The sequence below is a fragment of the Pollicipes pollicipes genome, unplaced genomic scaffold, assembly GCF_011947565.3.
Source record: "Pollicipes pollicipes isolate AB1234 unplaced genomic scaffold, Ppol_2.1 Scaffold_7261;HRSCAF=8764_pilon_pilon_pilon, whole genome shotgun sequence".
Taxonomy (NCBI): Eukaryota; Metazoa; Arthropoda; class Thecostraca; order Pollicipedomorpha; family Pollicipedidae; genus Pollicipes; species Pollicipes pollicipes.
In genome coordinates this window covers 39,457,237-39,476,401 of record NW_023597054.1, presented here as the reverse complement: position 1 = coordinate 39,476,401, position 19,165 = coordinate 39,457,237, and the positions used below count along the sequence as shown (strand labels likewise).

The 19,165-nt window shown below is 56.8% G+C and overlaps 2 protein-coding genes across 3 annotated transcripts; both read right to left on the bottom strand.

Moving 5' to 3' along the window:
* Positions 1–3,174: 3,174 nt before the first annotated feature.
* Positions 3,175–13,837, bottom strand: LOC119112738 (DNA repair endonuclease XPF). The gene is made up of 12 exons (XM_037237014.1): positions 13,406–13,837; positions 12,009–12,189; positions 11,176–11,328; positions 10,522–10,635; positions 9,601–9,943; positions 9,076–9,236; positions 8,491–8,658; positions 7,914–8,093; positions 6,679–7,221; positions 6,008–6,238; positions 5,580–5,681; positions 3,175–4,093 (listed from the first exon to the last, which is right to left on the bottom strand). The coding sequence occupies exons 1-12, from the start codon at positions 13,816–13,818 to the stop codon at positions 3,896–3,898; spliced, it is 2,787 nt and encodes a 928-aa protein (XP_037092909.1). The 5' UTR covers positions 13,819–13,837; the 3' UTR covers positions 3,175–3,895.
* A 3-nt stretch (positions 13,838–13,840) lies between these two features.
* Positions 13,841–18,406, bottom strand: LOC119112736 (UPF0669 protein C6orf120 homolog). 2 transcript variants are annotated; one of them, XM_037237012.1, is made up of 6 exons: positions 18,240–18,393; positions 16,070–16,331; positions 15,739–15,860; positions 15,130–15,246; positions 14,475–14,652; positions 13,841–14,048 (listed from the first exon to the last, which is right to left on the bottom strand). In XM_037237012.1, exons 2-6 carry the CDS (start codon positions 16,094–16,096, stop codon positions 13,974–13,976), a joined length of 519 nt encoding a protein of 172 aa, XP_037092907.1. In that variant the 5' UTR covers positions 16,097–16,331; positions 18,240–18,393; the 3' UTR covers positions 13,841–13,973. The 2 variants fall into 2 exon arrangements, with proteins under 2 accessions (XP_037092907.1, XP_037092908.1); XM_037237013.1 differs by lacking the exons at positions 13,841–14,048; positions 14,475–14,652; positions 15,130–15,246 and having other exon boundaries at positions 16,070–16,619; positions 18,240–18,406.
* Between the last annotated feature and the right edge of the window lie 759 nt (positions 18,407–19,165).

The window sequence follows — 19,165 nt, the reverse complement described above, 5'->3', positions numbered from 1 at the left end:
GGTGGAGCGATAACAACCTCCATCCCTCCCCCTCCTCCCCGGTCATCAGGCTCGCTTTCCAGAAAAAGGTCCTGAAGTACACCCTGAGCTTGTCTCTCACCCCGCCCGCCCCCCCCCCCCCCCCACACTTTTTGAAACGTTCGTACGCCTATGAGGCACGTGTACTTCACACCATTCAGTAAAACATTCATATTGGTCTCGCTATGCCGTAGGACTTTAAACACATTTTCCATCGATTGCTAGAGTTTTCAACGGTATGCAGAGACATGTTTGTCGCGCTCACCCCATGACGCGTGCATATGTGCAGCCGGAGTCACTGCAGGGTAAAGCGCGCTGATGTGCGTCAGCCGAGCGACTGACTCAAGACCGGCGTCTGTTACATGGATTTGGAGTAAATCACCCTGATGCTAACCCACATGGTGTATGATATACATGATACATGGTACAACCCAACCCACGTTCCCTTTCGCTTCCTTAAAGCCAATAAATGTCTTTTGAGATAGTGATCGCAAGTTTCCACAGTTTTCAGCAACAAAAAGCGCAAGTCTTGACACAATGTGCTAATAAATGGTTAGTCATTTTCATGCGAACAGTTTAATCAGACGGTTTTACCTACAACAGCGCAATATTGCTACGATTTCACCTCTTCCATGCGACTAACAATGAAAAAGATACTTTACAGTGAAATGCTAGAGGTGCTGAAGGTGACACGCGCACTACATTATGACATACTGGGCTAACAGCAAACGACATTACTTCGTCCGACACCAACGCAGGCAAGACTCTCACCAGCACAGCCCACCACAATTCAGACCCCTCACGCATACAATCTGGCGCGTATTCAACGCTAATGTGGACATAACTATCCCGAGGAAACGTGCATAAAATATCGGGACCTAAATTTCAAACCAAACACCCGCATGTGCAATTTTCTTTATGAGTACTTAGTCTATTAGATTTTAGTCAACAGTCATGCATCGTTCGGTGATAACGGACCTCGAGTGCCCGCGCGAGTTTTTTCCTCACATTTTTTCGTTTGACGGCTCGACCGCAGTGACATCACTGTGAGGTCCTTCATTTTCTTAATGTCAAGGCGTCAGAGTGAGCCCCTCAGTCTAGTGGTATCGGTCATTACAGGTGTTGAGTCCCACTTTCTTAGTTTTTAGCATCATCTGCACAATATCAACCGCTTCCTCCCATGCCTGTCATCGCCTTGCTCAACCCACGCCGCGCAAAGCTTCTTACCGCTTTTGACCGTTCTCTGATACGATTTCAATATGCGACCCCCGCTATTCACATTAACGCGACCTTGTTTTGAATCGTGTACGGCGGTTTTAAGCTTGGAAACCATATGTGGTGAATTTTTCAAAGGCAGCTAAGCTCATGACCGTGCACAAAATGGTGCCTCGCCTGCATACTGCCAGTGTCCTCATGCCAAATGAACGATAATTCATCATCGGTAGAACGATGATTCACCGATTGCAGCCTTGATGCTTACCTAAAGCCGTGAACTGATTTAAGCGGACCTTTGGACCTTGGGTATGACTTGCTTTACGACAAGCATGCCGTCACGGATCTCCAACTGAGCACCATCCAGTATGTGTTAAATGTCACACCTGTTCACGTCATCTGTTCTTGACACGCGTCCGACGCACCGAATGCCGTATTGGTGGACAATTACGCTCTATCGTGGGCACTATGCACAAGAGCGGCTAGACGCATACCTTGTAAGAAACCATCGGAACATTAATATGTTACTTAACTCACACTGAGCCTTTGCACTTGCGTTAGCCATTCCTCAACCCACTTATATATAAACGACATGCAATGTGGGCCTAACGATTTTAATTTGTTTTCGTAAGTGAAACCCACAGTGAGTGGGGAGGATCCACCTATCAATCATAACTGTTGACCATCACCCACGCGCTAGAGAAATTGACAGACGCCAAAACCCTTGGCTTGTGCCCCCAGCCCCCAAAAAACTTTTGTCTCCATTTCATAGCATACTGCAAATCCTGGACATCCTGGTCTAGAATCGCGACCATCTGATGCGTGAAGGAGGCCTTTGCGATGCCTTTGGTTTGGGGAAAAAGGGGCCTCTGCTACTCCTGCCGAGCGGCAGGGGAAGCAAGTGTTTTGCCCAACTTGCCCATGTTTTTGGCCAACTTGCCCGTCTCCCCCTGCTGCGCCGCCCCTGATAACTGTCGGCACAACCAGCGGTCCAGCAACGGCGCCTGTTTAGGCAGCTCTCACGTAGTTATCCGTGTAATACGTAGCACTGCTTAAAATTACTTATCACCACTGACCATCTCGTTTGACCAGTATTGATTACTTCGCCTTGCTTAGTTCAAGCGTTTTCTAATTCACGCGTTCATCGCGGAACACCCCCGATTTCGTGATACGGACCACGATGGCGACACTGAACATGTGTGCATTAACTGAGCAATTCAACTCATCGTGGAGATTGTTGAAAACGGGTTGTTGCCCTTTGTTTTTTTTTGGGGGGGGGATTCCCCTGAAGGTTTTAGTGTGTTCCGACGCAAATTTTGACATCCCATCTGCAAGCATTTGTTTACCGGACTTCTAAGTTGCGGCCTCCGATCAGGACACGCTACCACTGTATGACCTCATCATCAAAGCCTCGCACGACGAAAATGTGGCAAGTAGGCTTTACGGGACACACTTACAGATCCGTGTGCATCTGATCTTAGCCCGCAGGCCCAAATGTGTGAAATGGCTATATCATGCATATAATCCGTTAAAGTAACATTCACTAGTGCCACTCAAAATCAAACTCGCATTAGGTCACATCCTAAAAATCACGTCAGATTAGCCATCATCAACTTTATCATCACCTAATTTCATCATTAACCACGGCGGTTGGGATGCGCCGATGGTGATGGCTATGTCGGTGTTGTCGAACAGCCATTCGAGGCCAAGGTCACAGCAGTTCAAGTCTGCAAGCCGCTCAGGCCATAATGAGTGGACCTTTCATAATGTGCCGATAACATTGCTTCGCACAAAGCTCGTAAGCGCGAGGTCATCGACCTATGCCACATCTGCTCCGCGGACATCTCCCAAGCTGCGTAAGAACGGCCAAAGCGTGTCACGACCTCATTTGACCCGATCTGACGCATCAACCGTGACACACTGCACAATGACCAGAACGACGGGTTTATATAAGAGCACCGGACTTTTGACCAGTTTTCACTATTTTACTGTGGCGCGTGCGCTGAGGGATCGACATCGGGGTCGTACTAACTCTCACCGCTCCGTCAAGGGTGGCGAAATACTGAGGCCAGCAGGGCTTGCCGGAATAACCGGACGGCGCCAGTGGAGAAACACGTTTGCACATTATGAACTGTCCATGATAGGACATCTACTCATAGAGACGAGAGTTCGGCGCCTCATCAGCACCAGTCTTTTGCCTACGATGCCATGTGGCACGTCGTCCACATACGTCATCATCATAGGTCATTTTGCCTGAGTCGGTCGATCCAATATGCGACGCTGCGAGCATCGCCACTGCCGCACGATCGCCAGGAGGGCACACATCACTTCACGTCATACGAGAACGTCCAGAATCTTGCCTTCATACGAGAATGTCCCGAATCGTCACTCTCCAACTCCAGTGATAGCCATTCCTTCATTTATTCGTGCAAGCAAGAAACGCCACCGCAACGAAACAACACAGCGATCCAGTGGAGGCCGCCCTGACCTCGCCACATGCGCTGCAGACGGTCACTAGCGCTGCAGACGGCCCGGCCGCTCACCGGTCCTCTGACCTGGTGCTCGGCAGCACCGAGCAGCAGCCCAGCGCGGCCGGCCGGGTCACGCTCACGACTTCTTCTTGTCCTTGCCGCGCCAGAAGCGGGACCGGCCGCCGCGGCCCCGCTCACGACTTCTTCTTGTTCTTGCCGCGCCAGAAGCGGGGCCGGCCGCCGCGGCCGCGCGCCGTCCGGCCCGCCGCCGCCGGCCGCCTGGCCGAGGCGTCTCCAGCGGCCGCGGCTGCCGAGGCGGCCAGGTTGGTGTGCAGCGCCTCGTGCAGATGTCCGGCGTCCGTCTCCGAGCCGAGCACCTCGGCCAGGCTCTCCTGCGGCGCGGGGGTCGCTCACAGGTGAGCGAGACGGCGCGAACGGCGGCCAACTGAACCAGCAAACACTCTGAGCGGTACGAATACCCCCACCCCCAGCCTCACCCGCCGCGTGCGCACGACAGCGTCCACCGTCGGCCCGTTTTGGCTGAGCTGGAGACAGAGGCGACAGGGAGACGTGTGAGGACCGCAGAACTCTCCAAATGGCATGTAACCCCACGATGGCTTTTCGCTTGTCTTTACGCCAGTTTTTATTGCTTTCAACTGAGGTCAGAGGGCAAGGCAGACCGTGCCGCGCATTGCCGCACGTTAACCTTTCGTCACAAAGTTACACCGTTGAACTGAATGCTTACGACAGGGTGGTGGGGTCAAGGGCTCCCGTAACACAGGATCATAGATGCCACGTAGAACGAAGCTCAGTGCATGACCCGCAATATAAATACACCAGATGTGCAATGCAAGCAAAGTTTTTGTTTACACTAAATATTTGGCGCCGGTGACTGAGGGTGGTGCAGCGCAGTTACTACGATAGCAAATGTATTTACAATCTTAATGAATGTTAAGCCCCGAACTTGCTGTAAGAAACTCAAGACAATGTACACTGCATAACAATAACAGCATGTGTTGGCTGTAAGTAAATAATTCAGCATATTCTATAGGGAACTGGGAGAAAATTCCAGAACCGCACCACTGCTTGGCTGAACTAGCTTCGAACACACACTCAGAGCCATAGTGAATGCATTGAAAATTTAACTAAATGCCATGTCCCAAATTTTTGCAAGAAACTCTCAAGGAATCGTATACTGCTTAACACCAACCGCACTTGGCTGCTAGCAAACATTTGGTATATTCCGTAGGAAACTGGTAGGGAAACCCTAGAGCGTCCCGGCTTCCAATCCACCGCCTTTCGATTACGGATCCGGTACGCTGCCGATTGAGCTATTGAGACCATTGAGCATGCGCCGGAAGTCGGAAACATTCATGGCGGACCGTGAATGAAAACTTTGACCAGGTGCAATGCGAGAGTCCACTTCTCCAGACAAAGAGCGGTCAATGGATTGATAAAAGATAATTAAACAACCTTTCGGTGCCGGCTTCGTCTAAATTTACATGATGTAATTCGGTTCCCAGCTCTGCAAAAACAGGTGAACCCTACGGGTTAGACAGAAAAGTACGCCGTAGGGCGGTTGTACTACCACCAGACTTCGGTGGGGACCTCACACAACAAAAATTGCTTAGCCTGAAATCTGATCTCAGAAACCCACTGAATCAAAACGTTTGGAATAATTCAAAAACAAAGCCAACACACGAACCCCGTGACATCCATTCCTCGCGTCACATTCCGTGTCCTTTGTTTACCTAGCGGAAATAATATCAGTCGAGTTAATTAAGGCTGTGAACTACATGGAGTGCACTCAAGTCAGAAAACGACTCTGCAGATCTTTCCGTGTCTGGGAGCGACAAATGGCTCGAGTAACTACCGTACCTTGGTCATCTGAATCAGGTCCATGAGCGAATTTATCTTGTTGAGCAAGGCATATAGAGTCTTCGGCCTTATGCCTGGAAGCTTGCTGATGAAGTCCCGAATCTGAAATGAAGCGGGCCAATGGCCATTGCGGCGCTGGGACAGCCTGCACAACTCGCCGGCGACGGCTATGATCAGTCGCCAACAAACGTCACCGGACGTGCTACAACAGGCTAGGTGAGGCGCTGGGAGCGCCGCTAACTACTGCCCTGTCATACAGACACGACCATTGTCGCCAGCAGCACCCGTATGTCGACTGCTCCGCCGGCACCTGGGACGACCGCACACCGCCGCAGCAGCAGCAGCACAACGCGACAGCAGGCAGCATGGCACAGCGCGGCCCTCGCACAGCGCAGCACGACGCAGCACAGCGCGGCAGCAGGCAGTACCTGCGGGTTGACGCGATCCTCGGCCAGCGTGTCGGCGCGGTCGGCGGTGGCGGCGCGCGCCTCGGCCAGGCTGGGCTCCGGCTCGCCGACTTTCAGCTGGTGCAGCAGCTCGGCAGACGCGTACGGCGAGGGACACCACATGAGCCGCAGCCGGGGGAAGTGCAGCGTCAGCAGTTGCAGCCGGCTGACCACCTGCGCCGACGACATGTCGCTCGACAGGTAGTACTTGCCCTGCAGGAGCGAGCACGGACGTCACCATCCGCTGGCGCTGCGCTGGTCAAGTGCTTCACGCTAAAACAACCGTCAGACACGGTCAAAGATAGGAAGGTATTCCCATGGCATTGCAGTTTGCCACTCCCGGCCACATCCAGCCGCACCATCTGAATAGCGTTCGGCAACTGTTGCGAAGCCATTCCACCTTTTCCGCCAATCATGAACAGAAAATGGCAGATAAGCAATGACGTAATTCCAGCCACATTCGCAAAACATCAGCAGAAAGCAGCAGAAAACAAATGCTGCAATTCAGACCATCCCTGCAAACATCGCTGCCGTGTGACTTCACAACCGCAAGCGCTTGAGAAACATCGCCAACATCAACCACTGCACGACGTCACCGCCCTCTCCGGCCCATCCAGCCCGGCCGGACGGCGAGCGCCCGACGGCGCTGTCACCTGTAGCGTGAACGGCTTGTCCTGGTCAAACTCGATGAGCAGGACGGGTCGGCGGTAGTGACGGCCCATGGCCAGCGCCTGGCCGTACAGTCGGCCCGACATCAGCGAGCCGATCAGGTCGCTGATGGACTTGCGCTCGACGCACACGTCCGGCGTGATGATGTAGTCGCCCACCTCGATGGTGGCCGGCACGATGTCGACGCCGCGCCGGTGCAGCAGCGCCGGCAGCTCGGAGCGGAACTCGCGCATGTCGACGATGACGCGCGGCGGTTCGGCCGGCGGCGGGCGGACGCCGCCCTGGCGCGAGCCGGCGGCCGCCGCCGCCTCCTCCTCGGCCGGCGCGCCGCGCTCCAGGTCCGCGTTGGCCTCGTCGCGGCCCTCGCGCTCCTCGGGCACCACCATGGACGACTTCTCGCCGATCAGGTACTCGAACGCCTGTTTCTCGGTGCGCAGTGCCGTCAGGTAGGCCTGCTCTTCGGTAGTGCCGCCGAACATCAGCGAGTACACCCTCATCGGCCGCTCCGGCGTGGCCGCCTGGTGCACCTGCCGTCGGAGGCATCACGTGATGCGGCGACACACACGGCGCCCGCGCTGCCGGGTCACAAGGGCACAGAGAGATCACGCCGCACACGTGTCGACAGCTGGAGTCCACGAGCGGTCACAAGGGCACCAGCAGGGAGAGCCAGCGCCTACGCAGCTACAAACCACGGCCAAACAAGACCGTCCGTAGCCGGCAGGACGGCACGGTCCCCGGCCCTCTGAGCCCGCCTGGCCGCAGCCGTCAGGACGATACGGTACCCGGCCCTCTGAGCTCGCCTGGCCGCAGCCGTCAGGACGATACGGTACCCGGCCCTCTGAGCTCGCCTGGCCGCAGCCGTCAGGACGATACGGTACCCGGCCCTCTGAGCTCGCCTGGCCGCAGCCGTCAGGACGGTACGGTCCCCGGCCCTCTGAGCTCGCCTGGCCGCAGCCGTCAGGACGATACGGTACCCGGCCCTCTGAGCTCGCCTGGCCGCAGCCGTCAGGACGATACGGTACCCGGCCCTCTGAGCTCGCCTGGCCGCAGCCGTCAGGACGATACGGTACCCGGCCCTCTGAGCTCGCCTGGCCGCAGCCGTCAGGACGGTACGGTCCCCGGCCCTCTGAGCTCGCCTGGCCGCAGCCGTCAGGACGATACGGTACCCGGCCCTCTGAGCCCGCCTGGCCGCACCAGGCCCGCCTCTGCCCGCACTTACCTCCAGCGTGCGGACCACAGCCACGTCCAGGTCGTACAGGACGACATATCGCGGCCGGCACTGCTGGAGCGAGCGCTGCAGCTGGAACGGGTCGGACGCCTCCCGGGCCGGCAGCAGCAGCAGCAGCGGCGAGGACGGCATGGTCACCAGCAGCTCGTCAGCGTCGCCGTCCCCCTTCCGCTGAACACACGGCCAAGGCCGGTGGGGTCAGTGACAGCATGACGCGGGGAACAGTACAAGGTTCGTTTGGGGGATCAACCCGGCATGAAAGAGATGAAGTGTTTTTCTCGCCACTACGCAACAAAAAACGTGATTTCTTTGGACAGTGAAGAAAAAACAGATTGTTTCACCTCTACCTCGAAATATACGAATAACTGCGACAACATGGAGCGCGGTAGGGTGCCGAGAAGGCAAATACGCGGATGTGCTGGGAAGGGCACGAACAACACAGAGAGGTTCATGAGAACATCGACAGCCCGGGGGTGTCGGCGACGACGCGACACAGAGGTGTCGATGCGCCACCTTTGCCACGAGCCGCCCTCCCTCCAGCCGCGCCGCAGCGACGGCCGAGCCTCACCGTCTGCTCGGCGTCGGCCGGGGCCGGCTCGGCCGGCTGTCGGGCGCCGTCGGCCGCCGCCGGCTCCTCCGCGGCCGAGCTCGGCACGAAGGCATCCTCGCCGAACTTCGACGCCAGCTGCTGCTGGAAGCGGCGCCACAGGGCCGCCTGCGCCCCCAACGTCAGAACCTGGGAATAGTTCACACGCGACGGGTCACGCCCAGGAAGGAATCACGCTCGAATGCGGTCAAAGAGTGAATGCTGAACACGTGATTTCGAAACGACGATTGGCCAATTTTGACTTAAGCAACATCGTATCGAATTTAGTGATAAAATCCCATACACGTCACATGGATGAGACAGTTTGACTCGTTCCCCACGGCCAAACATTGCGAAGCAAATTCAAGAAAATTACGACCACAAAAGAAAACTGATTGTGTCCCATACTAAAAGAAAACTAATCGTATCTTAAACTAAACGAAAACTGATGGTGTCTTTACTATGTTAATGTCACACCAGCGGCGGCCCATCCCCGCGCGCGCCGGGAGGGAGCACGGCGGCGCCGCGCGCGCCGCCCGGACCGACGCCAGCCGGCTGCCAGCGTACCTCCTTGATGCGGCGACATGCGACCAGGTCGGCGGCCACGATCAGCACCTTGTCGGCCAAGAGCGGGTCGGCGTCGGCTGCCGCCGCGGTCACCTCGGCCCGGATCTCCGCCAGCACCTCGGAGAGTGCCGACCACTTGGGAGGCACCTCCATGTGCAGCACTGGGGGGGGGGGGGGGGGGGGGCGGGTAGGACCGTAAGCACACGCGGCCGGCGGCGGCAAACCGCCGCCTACGCGACCGTGCAGGGCCGGGGTCTGTGACTAGGGGCGCACTCCCTACGCGTACCCTCGGCCGCCTGCCAGCCAGCGGGCTGCCCAGCGCGCCCACACATCCACGGCCAGTCAGCCCGACGCGGGTCGTCACGTTGTCCTGACCCAGGCCCGTTTGACCGCTCCAGGGCCACCGTCAGCCGCAGTCCAGCCCGGGCACAGTACAGACCGCCGGCTCGCCCACCACCACCCGGCCCGCCCGGTCAGGACCTCGCTCCGCCCGCCGGCGCTCTCGGCCCCGCGCGCGCGCCTCACCCTGCGGTCGGCCGCCGTCGCCGCGCGCGCGCTTGGGCGCCGGCTGCGCGTCGCCGAACACGCGCTGCTTGGCGTCCACGAACACGGTCTCGGCCGCGTCCAGGATGGCCCAGCCCGAGTTGAGCGCCCGCTCGGCCGTCTGCTGCGCCGCCACCAGCTGGTAGTAGCTGCAGCAGTCGAGCTGCGGCAGCGCCAGCAGCAGCGCGCGCAGCGTGCGCAGGTCGGCCACCAGCTGGCGGGTGCGCGCGCTCAGCTGGTTCCAGACGGGGTCCAGGCGCAGCCGCGAGATCTTGTGGAAGGCGCGCGAGATGACCGTCTCCACCGTCATCGTGTCCCAGTCCAGCTGCGCAGCAGACGCCACGGTCACTCGGCCACCCGCCGGTGCCTCGGGCTAGATCTAATATTAATTCTGTGTTCAGTGTCAAGATGTAACACAAACAGTACAAGGAAGTATATGGCCTAATATCAAATATTTACCAGACAAATTTGTACTAAAGGTGTTGAGGCAAGCGGTTTGTTTCTGCAAAGTTGCAGCATCACCACAATGTCACCTCTACTTAGATAAACACCGTGATTATACCATTCTGCGAACAGCTGTCGCAGTACGGTATAATACAGTAAGGCAACCGACAACCGTTACAGCAGACAGTTGTGTGTAGATGTACTGAGTTATCGCAGTAAGCCATGGAGCTGTCCGTTTCCAGGCATTTTGCGAGCTAACTGGGAAGGACACGCTCGGTTGGTAGAGCGCCGGACTCGCAATAAAGAAGACCCGGGTTCGAGCCCAGCAATATCCAGGGGAAAATTGGGACTGTGACGCATACACTGGCGGCTGGTCTGAGCACACAGTCTGCAAAGACGTGCGCTTCGCCTCTGCCAGCCACAGCACCGACCGGCTGCCGGCCCGCCTGCGGAACCCACCGACGCGTTCAGCCGTTTGAACTCCTTCACAGTGATGTTGATGAGGTCAAGCAGCGCCGACTGGATGGACGTCATCAGCGGCGTCATCTTCACCCGGATCTCCACCACATCCGGCTGCGGCGGCGTCCCACACTGGTCAGCAGCTGTGGCTTTGTATGTCGGGCAAGTCTACTCAGTCAGATCAGCCCTGAATGCCCGAGTTCAAATAATACGCGGTCAGGCGCTAGTCCCCGGTCCGCAAGGGGAGGCAAAGTGGCAAATGCTGAGCTCCGTGGCGTAAATAAATTTACGGAAGCGGGTACGACTTGCATCAAAAATAAAATAACCATCCATGAGCGATAAAAATACCGTTCGAATTCCACACATTATCATAAAACCGGCATTCGCCAAACATTCCACATCCGCAGCCATTCTGGCACCATCAGGCCTTCACCAACACCAGGCATCCGTATCAGTTGAGATCGAGGCCACCCGTGGCCGGGATTACGTCACAATATTTGCGACCGGCCCGAGATACTCTCGCCCAGCCTTTCACACTGCCCCAAATAGTCTTCATCATCATCCACGACAAGCACTAGAGCCACGTCACGACGGCAAGTTCGGAGCCCGACCCTGGTCGAGAGAGGTCGGTGCCCCGGGCAGACCTGTACATACCGTGCACTGCTTCAGCGCCTGGTTGACTTGCAGGTGGAAGCGCGGCCACAGGTACAGGTTGCGCACGAACAGGTTGCGCATGACCCGCTGGACCTGGCAGAAGCCGGATGTGAAGGACAGCGGCGAACTAGAGAAGGCCTTGATGAAGCCAGTCTGAAAGGCGACGGAAGCATGAGCTTAGCCCAGCCGGGATGGGCGAGGCTTGGAATGAAGGGGCAAAGCGACCCTGGTGCGAAATTCAGCACCGTTTGGACAGAAGTCTATTGGACAGAAAGCTCTTGTCGTTGGCTTAATCTCTGCCATGTCTTCTCGTCGCTCTCTTGCCAGCGGGACCGCCAGCGGGTCGGCCGCCAACGTGCGACGCCATGACGCCAATGTTTGAAATCGAAGCCGAGGGAGCACGTAACGTCAGATTCACAAAGGTCACAGCCCGTGATGGCGACCGGAGGGCGTCCTGAGAGCTCCGTGGTAGCCGGATTGAGGGCCGAGTCGTCACACATGACTCCCTCCCTCTCTCTGAGTGGTAACCGGATCGAGTGCAGAGTCGCCACAGATGACTCCCTCCCTCTTTCTGAGTTTTTTGCCACGCTAACTGCCGTCAGCCACCAGTGCAAGATCAGGTCAGTGGTACACCCAGCCTCTCACCAAGTGCTCGCCCGGTCCACAGACAACGGAGACAAAACATCGCTTGACCCCATACACGGGCAGCCAGTTTGACATAACACACACAGTCAGGAGGCATGTGGAGCACATCCGCCCGTGCGCCGGGCCAAACAACGCACCACACTCTCCAGACGCCTTCAGCAGCGCCACCCTCGTGACGACCGCATCACCTTGTTCTTCTGGCGGTAGAGTCGCAGTATGAAGGCCTCCTGGGCGGACTCGACAACGCCATGGGCGCGGTAGACGAGCACGCCGGTGACCAGGTCGGCGGGGCACCGCTCTGTCAGCAGGTCCACCACCAAGATCCGGGACGTGACGAACAGCACGCCGCCCTGCAGGTACACCTGCTGCCTGCCGGCCAGGCCAGAGCGACTGCTTTAGCGGGCGGCACGCGCCGAGGACGAACGGATGCGCGACACGGCAGCGGCTACTCGCCCAGAGGCGCACCACACAGCGGATGTCCGCGCCAGAGGCGGCACCACACGGCGGCGGCTTCGCACCCAGAGGCGGCACCACACGGCGGAGGTCACGCGCCCAGAGGCGGCGGCTTCGCGCCCAGAGGCGGCGGCTTCGCGCCCAGAGACGGCACCACACGGCGGAGGTCACGCGCCCAGAGGCGGCACCACGCGGCGGCGGCTTCGCGCCCAGAGGCGACACCACATGGAGGAGGTCACGCGCCCAGAGGCGGCCCCACACGGCCGGGTGGGGCCGCACCAGGAAAACCATACTGGCTAACGTGGGGACGCCCTCAGCCACGTGCGTTCAGTGCGCCCGGCGTGCCACGGAGGCTCCTACATTGCTCTTCGAGACCTTCCCTGAACAGGATGCGAGAAATGTTTAACCGAGGTTCTTTGGCAGGAAAATACGACTGTAGTAATGAGCATACATAGCTGGCTTCGGCTTGATGTACGGCACTTGCCGATGTCTCTGCACCGGCAGATGCCGACCGTTGAATACCCCATGACCATCCCCTGGAATATCCCATATTGGTGTCAATGCGGCACCAACGTGGCTCCCTCTACAATCGTTAGATGTGGCATGCACGGAGTGGCATATCACGAGCGCCTTTCTCCGTGACAGACTGGCACTACGTTCAACAACCTGGGTAATCTTTTCCTTTCCCGGTTGCGCATTTCACAGTAGCGCCCACACCCCTGAAACCATAAACCAAAGCCTTTCTGTCTGAATTCTCAAGGATACTAGACCGTGTAATGTGATGTGTGAAAGTACCACTGTGTTCTCTATACGCGTCGTAAAACTTCGTCATCCAGGCGGCACCACGATGAACTATGTGCGAAACGCTATCAGCGTACTCTGCGCTGGCAGCACCGCACCAAACCTCGCGTCGACAACGAGCCTCACTGCTGGCACTCTCAGATCCCACTAATGTGCGCTTCCCCTGTGTGCTTTCCCGCATGTGCTCCTCTCCGCCGTGTGGACGGTACCCCGCGCTGCACTTGCGTCACCACCACGCCTGTGCGTCCCACGCCGGCGGCACCGGCGTAATGTCCCGCACGTCCGCCGCCGTGACGGCCGCACCGCGCCGCACCGGCTGGCGGCTCTGTACCTGTCTGTGACGGACGTGTCCGCCGTGACGGCGCGCGGCAGCGGGCTGCAGCCGTCGGCCTCCAGCTGAGACGTCACGTGCTCCTCCTCGGCGCGGCTGGTGCCCAGCACCAGCACCAGCTGCGCCGGGTCGCACAGCACGCGCACCAGCGCCGCGAACAGCCGCTCCAGGCCGAGCCCTTTGGCCGTGACCAGCAAGCCGTCCTCGTGCAGGAGGTCCAGCAGCATCTGCGTCTCGTACTCGAGCATGGCGCCCTTGGTCACCGTCTCCAGGCGGCGCAGCAGAGCCGGCTTCACCTCCAGCTCCGGCCGCTGGATTGACGGCTCCGGTTGGGAGGCCTGGGAGGACGGCTTCTCCGTTCCCTCCTCCGCGGCGGGTGCCGCTTCGCTGGGAGGCGTTACGCTCTCGGACATCGTGTCTACGTTGTCACTTGGCTAGATTGTTAAAATATATTTCTTACAACATCGCCAGTGTGTTAGCACCACCAGTCAGCTTTAGCCAGGCTGTTGCGCGGTCACGTGATCCTAAGTAGCAAATCGCACCCTTTTGTTAGTACGAATAGTGATATCTATAACAGCAGCACTTCCAAAAACACCTCCACGAAAGTCCATATCAAATCCAGCAGACGAAACTCCTCGTGCGTCTGAAACACCGGAAAAATAGGTTACAACTCTATGGGCGTGCACTGCCAACAACACAAAGAAAATACGGGGCGAATACCAGATGCATGTTAGACCGTCTGTTACTTCACCGACATCCACATATCCCTGACCCCGTACACTCCATGACGGACCCTGTGCCAAAGAGGCCCGCGGCTGACCTCGGAGTGGCCAGCGCAGTCCCGCAGCGCCCCCCCCCCCCTCCCCCCCCCCCTCTTGACGGACCCTGTGCCATCGAGGCGCGCGGCTGACCTCAGAGTGGCCAGCGCGGTCCCGCAGCACCTCCCCCCCCCCCCTTGACGGACCCTGTGCCATCGAGGCGCGCGGCTGACCTCGGAGTGGCCAGTGCGATCCCGCAGTGCCGCCCCCTCCCTTTGACGGACCCTGTGCCATCGAGGCGCGCGGCTGACCTCGGAGTGGCCAGTGCGGTCCCGCAGCGCCCGCAGCAGCTCGTCCTCAGTGTCGTTGTGCTCGCGAAGCGTGAACTGGTCCAGGTAGTCCGGGTGCCTGAACACCAGGCGCAGCTCGTACGAGGAGAGCGTCGCCGACGGGTGACCGTACACCGAGACGCCCAGCGGACGGGGACACCTGGCGGCGGCGGCACACCGGCGTCAGGGCGCCGACCAATAGCCGAACACAGGCCGGCTCCGTCAGCACGGCGTCGGGCGTGATGTAGACCTGCTTGGCTGACTATCTTCGAGTGTAGCTCAAATGTCAGCATGTAAATATTGGTGAAATTGTCGATACTAAATGAGTTTCGACAATATAACCAACGTTTGGTCTATGACGTCATTTTGGCAATCGCTAGTACATTTAAATGATATCTATAACAGCGGTGATATCAGCACAAGAGTTCCGAACTCATAATGGCCAAAACCGGCGCTGGAGACCTCTCTTGCTTGTATCAAGTGCAAGCATGCACTGCGGACAAGGAAACTACGGTCCCGTTTAGGCTGGTTTTGCCCCACATACGGCTGTGCATAGCGCGACTGATCTGCTGACCTGCTGAGAACCTCGATCGTCATACCGCCAGTTGTCACACGGCGCGCGGGCCCGCGTACTCACCCCCTGGGGATGTCCACCGAGTCGAGTCCGCAGGTGGCCGAGCTGAAGTCGAACTGGTCCGGCTCGAAGCTGGGCTTCAGGTGCGTCTCGGACACGTACAGGTCGGCGTCGCCACGCCTGTGGGCGAGCGTGCCGTCAGTCAGCACGGCTGCCGCTTGCTGGGGCGGCCCTCGTGCGGCGCACCGACCGCGCGGCAACATCGCTGCCTGCTGGCCACACACAGCTGGACACACCGGCCTGCTCTCAGCGGCGTCCACAACGCGTCGCGCGAACATTGTTGACCAACCGCTAGTCGACTGACAATCCGTGTGTGAAGTGCATGCCTTTCAGTTGGAAGGATAAGACATCGAGAAGCTTTCTACTTCATGTGACCATGTCCTCGTGCCTAAGCTGTGTCACGACAGCTTATTGATGAGGACCATCTCAGACATGCAACTTACAATAGCCGTGTCCTAGACCCCATTCCTCACGGCAGTAGCCACCAGAGCCCCGTCAAGTTGTAAAATGGGATCGTGCCCTTAAAACACCAGAGCTCGCTTCCATCCAGCACCAAATGCTACCTCTAATTTCTTCATATTAATAGTCCAACTGGCTGGCGGGGCTACTCACAGCGTCTCCAAAATGACAGTAACCGGCCCGTCCCACTGCAGCTTGTAGTAGGTGTAGTTGCCGGCCTCCACTTCACCCCGGATGCTCTGGATCAGGTAGTCACCCCACACGGCACACGCACACTGCAAACGGACCACCGGCAGCGCGTCAACCACCAGCGAAACGTGAACAACGTGGAACGTGCATCGCGCGATGTACGACGGCCGCATTACCAGGACACCCAGGCGGCTAGCGGTGAAATGTTGCGTCGCAGCGTTGCCGATGCCGCACGCGAGCCGGAGAGAGGCAGACGCTCTGGCAATCGGCGGATACCGCGCCGCCGCCGGCTCACCTGCAGAAGAAGGAGGACGCATAGCATCGTCTCTAGTGCTGCTGAGGGAACTGCCACAGCTCGGCTTTCAGCAGGCGCCCGAACACGGAGTTGTACGGGTGCACGGAGCGCGTGGGCTCGCCAGCGGCGTCCACTAGCGGCTTGCCCTCGTTGGCCCACTTGAAGATGGAGCCCTCGATGTTGACCGCCTCGAAGTTGGGCAGCTCGGGGCTGGCGGCGCGCAGACCGTTGAGCCGCGTGGCGACCGTGGCCGAGCGGTACCCTACGGAGCAGTAACAGGCGATGGTAGTTTTGTCGACGCCGGCCGGCAGCAGGGCGGCCACGGTGCGCCGCAGCGTCGGCTCGTCGCTGTCCGGGTCCACGTGCACGGCGTGCGGCAGCCGACTGATACCGAACTCGGCCGCGGCGCGCGTGTCCAGCAGCAGCAGGTCGGGCCGCGGCCGCGGGTACAGCCACGAGTACACTGTGTCGGTCGACACGTGCTGCACTGACGAGAACTTCTTGCGCACAGTGTACAGCAGAATGTTCATGGAGGCACTCATCTCCACGCCTGGGAGGCGGAGACAGCACCTGGTCAGCAACAAGATGTGAGCACCCAGAGGACCAAGACTACCCTGGGTAAGCATGGTCAGCATGACAACATGGAAAATATTTGGTATTATCTAATGGAATTCTACTGAAAAGTGATGCCTTGTGGACTACTTCACCTGTCTATGACTTCTCTAAATCTGCTTGACCATACTGATTGCTCTATGGGTACCAAAGCAAGCTCAAGGGTATTTTGCAGTAAATGTATACACTCTGTCAGTACATCCCATTATATGTATATCTCAGTATGTCTCATGATAGCTTAAGACATCATATTCTGATGATCATGGATTACCAAAGAATAGTTCAGTTTTGGGGAGTACTCTGTCCAAAACCATGTTCCATCATGTGGCTGATGGATGGATCCATCCAACATTTTTGTAAGTGTGAGGCAGGGGCAAGTGCCAATTTTCTCTCAAATCCTGCAAATTTTTACTAAGTTACTGAGGTGATGCCAAGTATCTAGAAAAAAAAACTCCTGACTGGTGGGGTGGGTGGGGTGGGGGATTGGGGGGTAGGGAGCCCAATAGCCCTCACCTCTGCTACATCTATGAATCAACATCAAATCTTTGTTCATTTCAGAGCTCTATGGGTGTAGGCTACAACTTTATTCAAAAGGTACCAGTCAACTAGTTACCAGGTACAAATAAGACTTGATTAATTAAATGCATGCAGCAAGGTGAGTTTTTAGCTGACATGTGATATCCATGAATGTCACTGAAGTGACACATATACTCAAGATTTACTGTTACTAAAATCAACAATATCCAACCAGACTATACCTTTTCAACAGTCAACTTTTTTAGACCAGACAAGACCACTGTCTTAGAAATAACATAATTATATCATCTTATCCCTTTCACCAAAACATTTGTGTCTGACTATTTTGTATCCATTAGAAATACAATAGTTATATTGCTACATTAGGTTCAACTAATTGCTATGAGACTGAGTTGATCATTGATTGGCTGACAAGGTGATGATTAAGTTCATCTCCACTGCTTCAGGCATCCCCTAATGATACTATAAGTAGTTTGGGAGCACAGCATTGCATAGTCTATAGAGGATGATGGACATGAACAGCATTGGAAGTTTATCTACTTCACCACACAATTAACAGGGGAAACCTTCAACAACTGTACAACATCCATTTTGTGTATTCCAGACAACACACCACATGGACCAAACACGCAACTAAAATTGATCCACTGCACCTGACATCTAAAAATTGATGTGCTAAAGCTTGCACATATACCATATAGACATGCACACTTATTTGACAAAGTAGTGCTGAATCTCCAACCGAGTTCTCCCTGCAAAAATGTTTTGGGAGGATTTCTACTTGAATTTGCCACTAAAACATTTTAATTCCTTGACACATTGGCCCCCCATATGCTGATGTTTGAAGCGTCAGCGTACTAAATTATCGGCGCTCTCACACATAGTACACAAGCAATGCAATCACTGTCGTGATGCTGTTGCTACGTCGAACGGGCCCAGCTATATTGTTCGCAATCCGAAACGCAACCATGTCAGCCGACAGACCAGCCTTGTTAAATGGTAAAGGATATTCGTCACGTACCGTCACCGGTCACGTCCCGTACTGTGCGCAGGAAGGCGGACGGAGCTTGGCCGAAACGGGAGCCCGGGGCTGCGACAGTATCAAAGTCCGTGGTGGCTTCGCCGCCACTCGAAGGCACGAAGGCACGCTAGCAACCGTAATGTCTAGCAGTGCTACCACCTCGTGACAGACTCGCCCCAGGGCACAGACGGCATGCACATGTCGCGCGCATTTTTTTTCTGCAAGTGCGCCACGGTGCATAATTTTCATAGATCATCGACTGGTTGTGCAACATTATCGTGACGAGATATTAAGGTTTTGAACAGCGTACCCTTGGCGGTTTCCATTTGGGGGCAGGGAAGGGGAAGTACAGGTGCGGCGCATCAGGAGGGAGTCAGAGGGGCAGACTGTTTTATCCGCCTCAAAGTTTTGTGAGGATCCTTTTCCTTGAATTGAATGATGGGTAACTTCACATAGCATGTGAAACTCGGGCGAAGGGGACCCCCTATAACTGGTTCAAAATCAGGCTCAGAAAACCGTTAACATTCATGAAGACCCATATTCGGGATCAACGGCGCTCTTCTGTTTCAAAGAGACCCCTTGCTGGCTCGGGAGGCCTCGTATGAGCTAAGAGGCCCCTGACCGGAGTTAGCAGACACCTTTAACATCACAGGAGGCCCTACTCTAGACCAGGAGACCGCTCTCATGCCTAAGGAAGCCGCTGCTTCGTATCACGATGACCTGTCCCCGGACGATGCTTGCTTTCAGCTGCCGCCGAAGCCTCTATCGCCTTTGGAAGCCCTCTTTGTGAATCGGATTGATCCTGTTCTGGATACAGAGAACCCTCTGTGCATCACAAAACCTAGTGATGGAACAGGAGGGTGCTGTCTTGGGGTAAGGAGGCCCCTTTGCTGGATCGTGAATCCCCTGCTTAATCAGGAGGCCCC

What these genes read in the sequence shown, in the direction of transcription:
- LOC119112738 (XM_037237014.1), bottom strand. Translation starts at nt 13,818, where the DNA reads ATGTCCGAGAGCGTAACGCCTCCCAGCGAAGCGGCACCCGCCGCGGAG. An exon ending in TCAAACGGCTGAACGCGTCG is followed by an intron (nt 9,944 to 10,521) that starts GTGGGTTCCGCA and finishes TCTGCTGCGCAG; the next exon opens with CTGGACTGGGACACGATGAC. An exon ending in CGACGGCGGCCGACCGCAGG is followed by an intron (nt 9,237 to 9,600) that starts GTGAGGCGCGCG and finishes CCCCCCCCCCAG; the next exon opens with TGCTGCACATGGAGGTGCCT.
- LOC119112736 (XM_037237012.1), bottom strand. Translation starts at nt 16,096, where the DNA reads ATGCTATGCGTCCTCCTTCTTCTGCAG. An exon ending in TCGGTGGACATCCCCAGGGG is followed by an intron (nt 14,653 to 15,129) that starts GTGAGTACGCGG and finishes CGCCGCCGCCAG; the next exon opens with GTGTCCCCGTCCGCTGGGCG. An exon ending in ACCGCACTGGCCACTCCGAG is followed by an intron (nt 14,049 to 14,474) that starts GTCAGCCGCGCG and finishes CCGGTGTTTCAG; the next exon opens with ACGCACGAGGAGTTTCGTCT.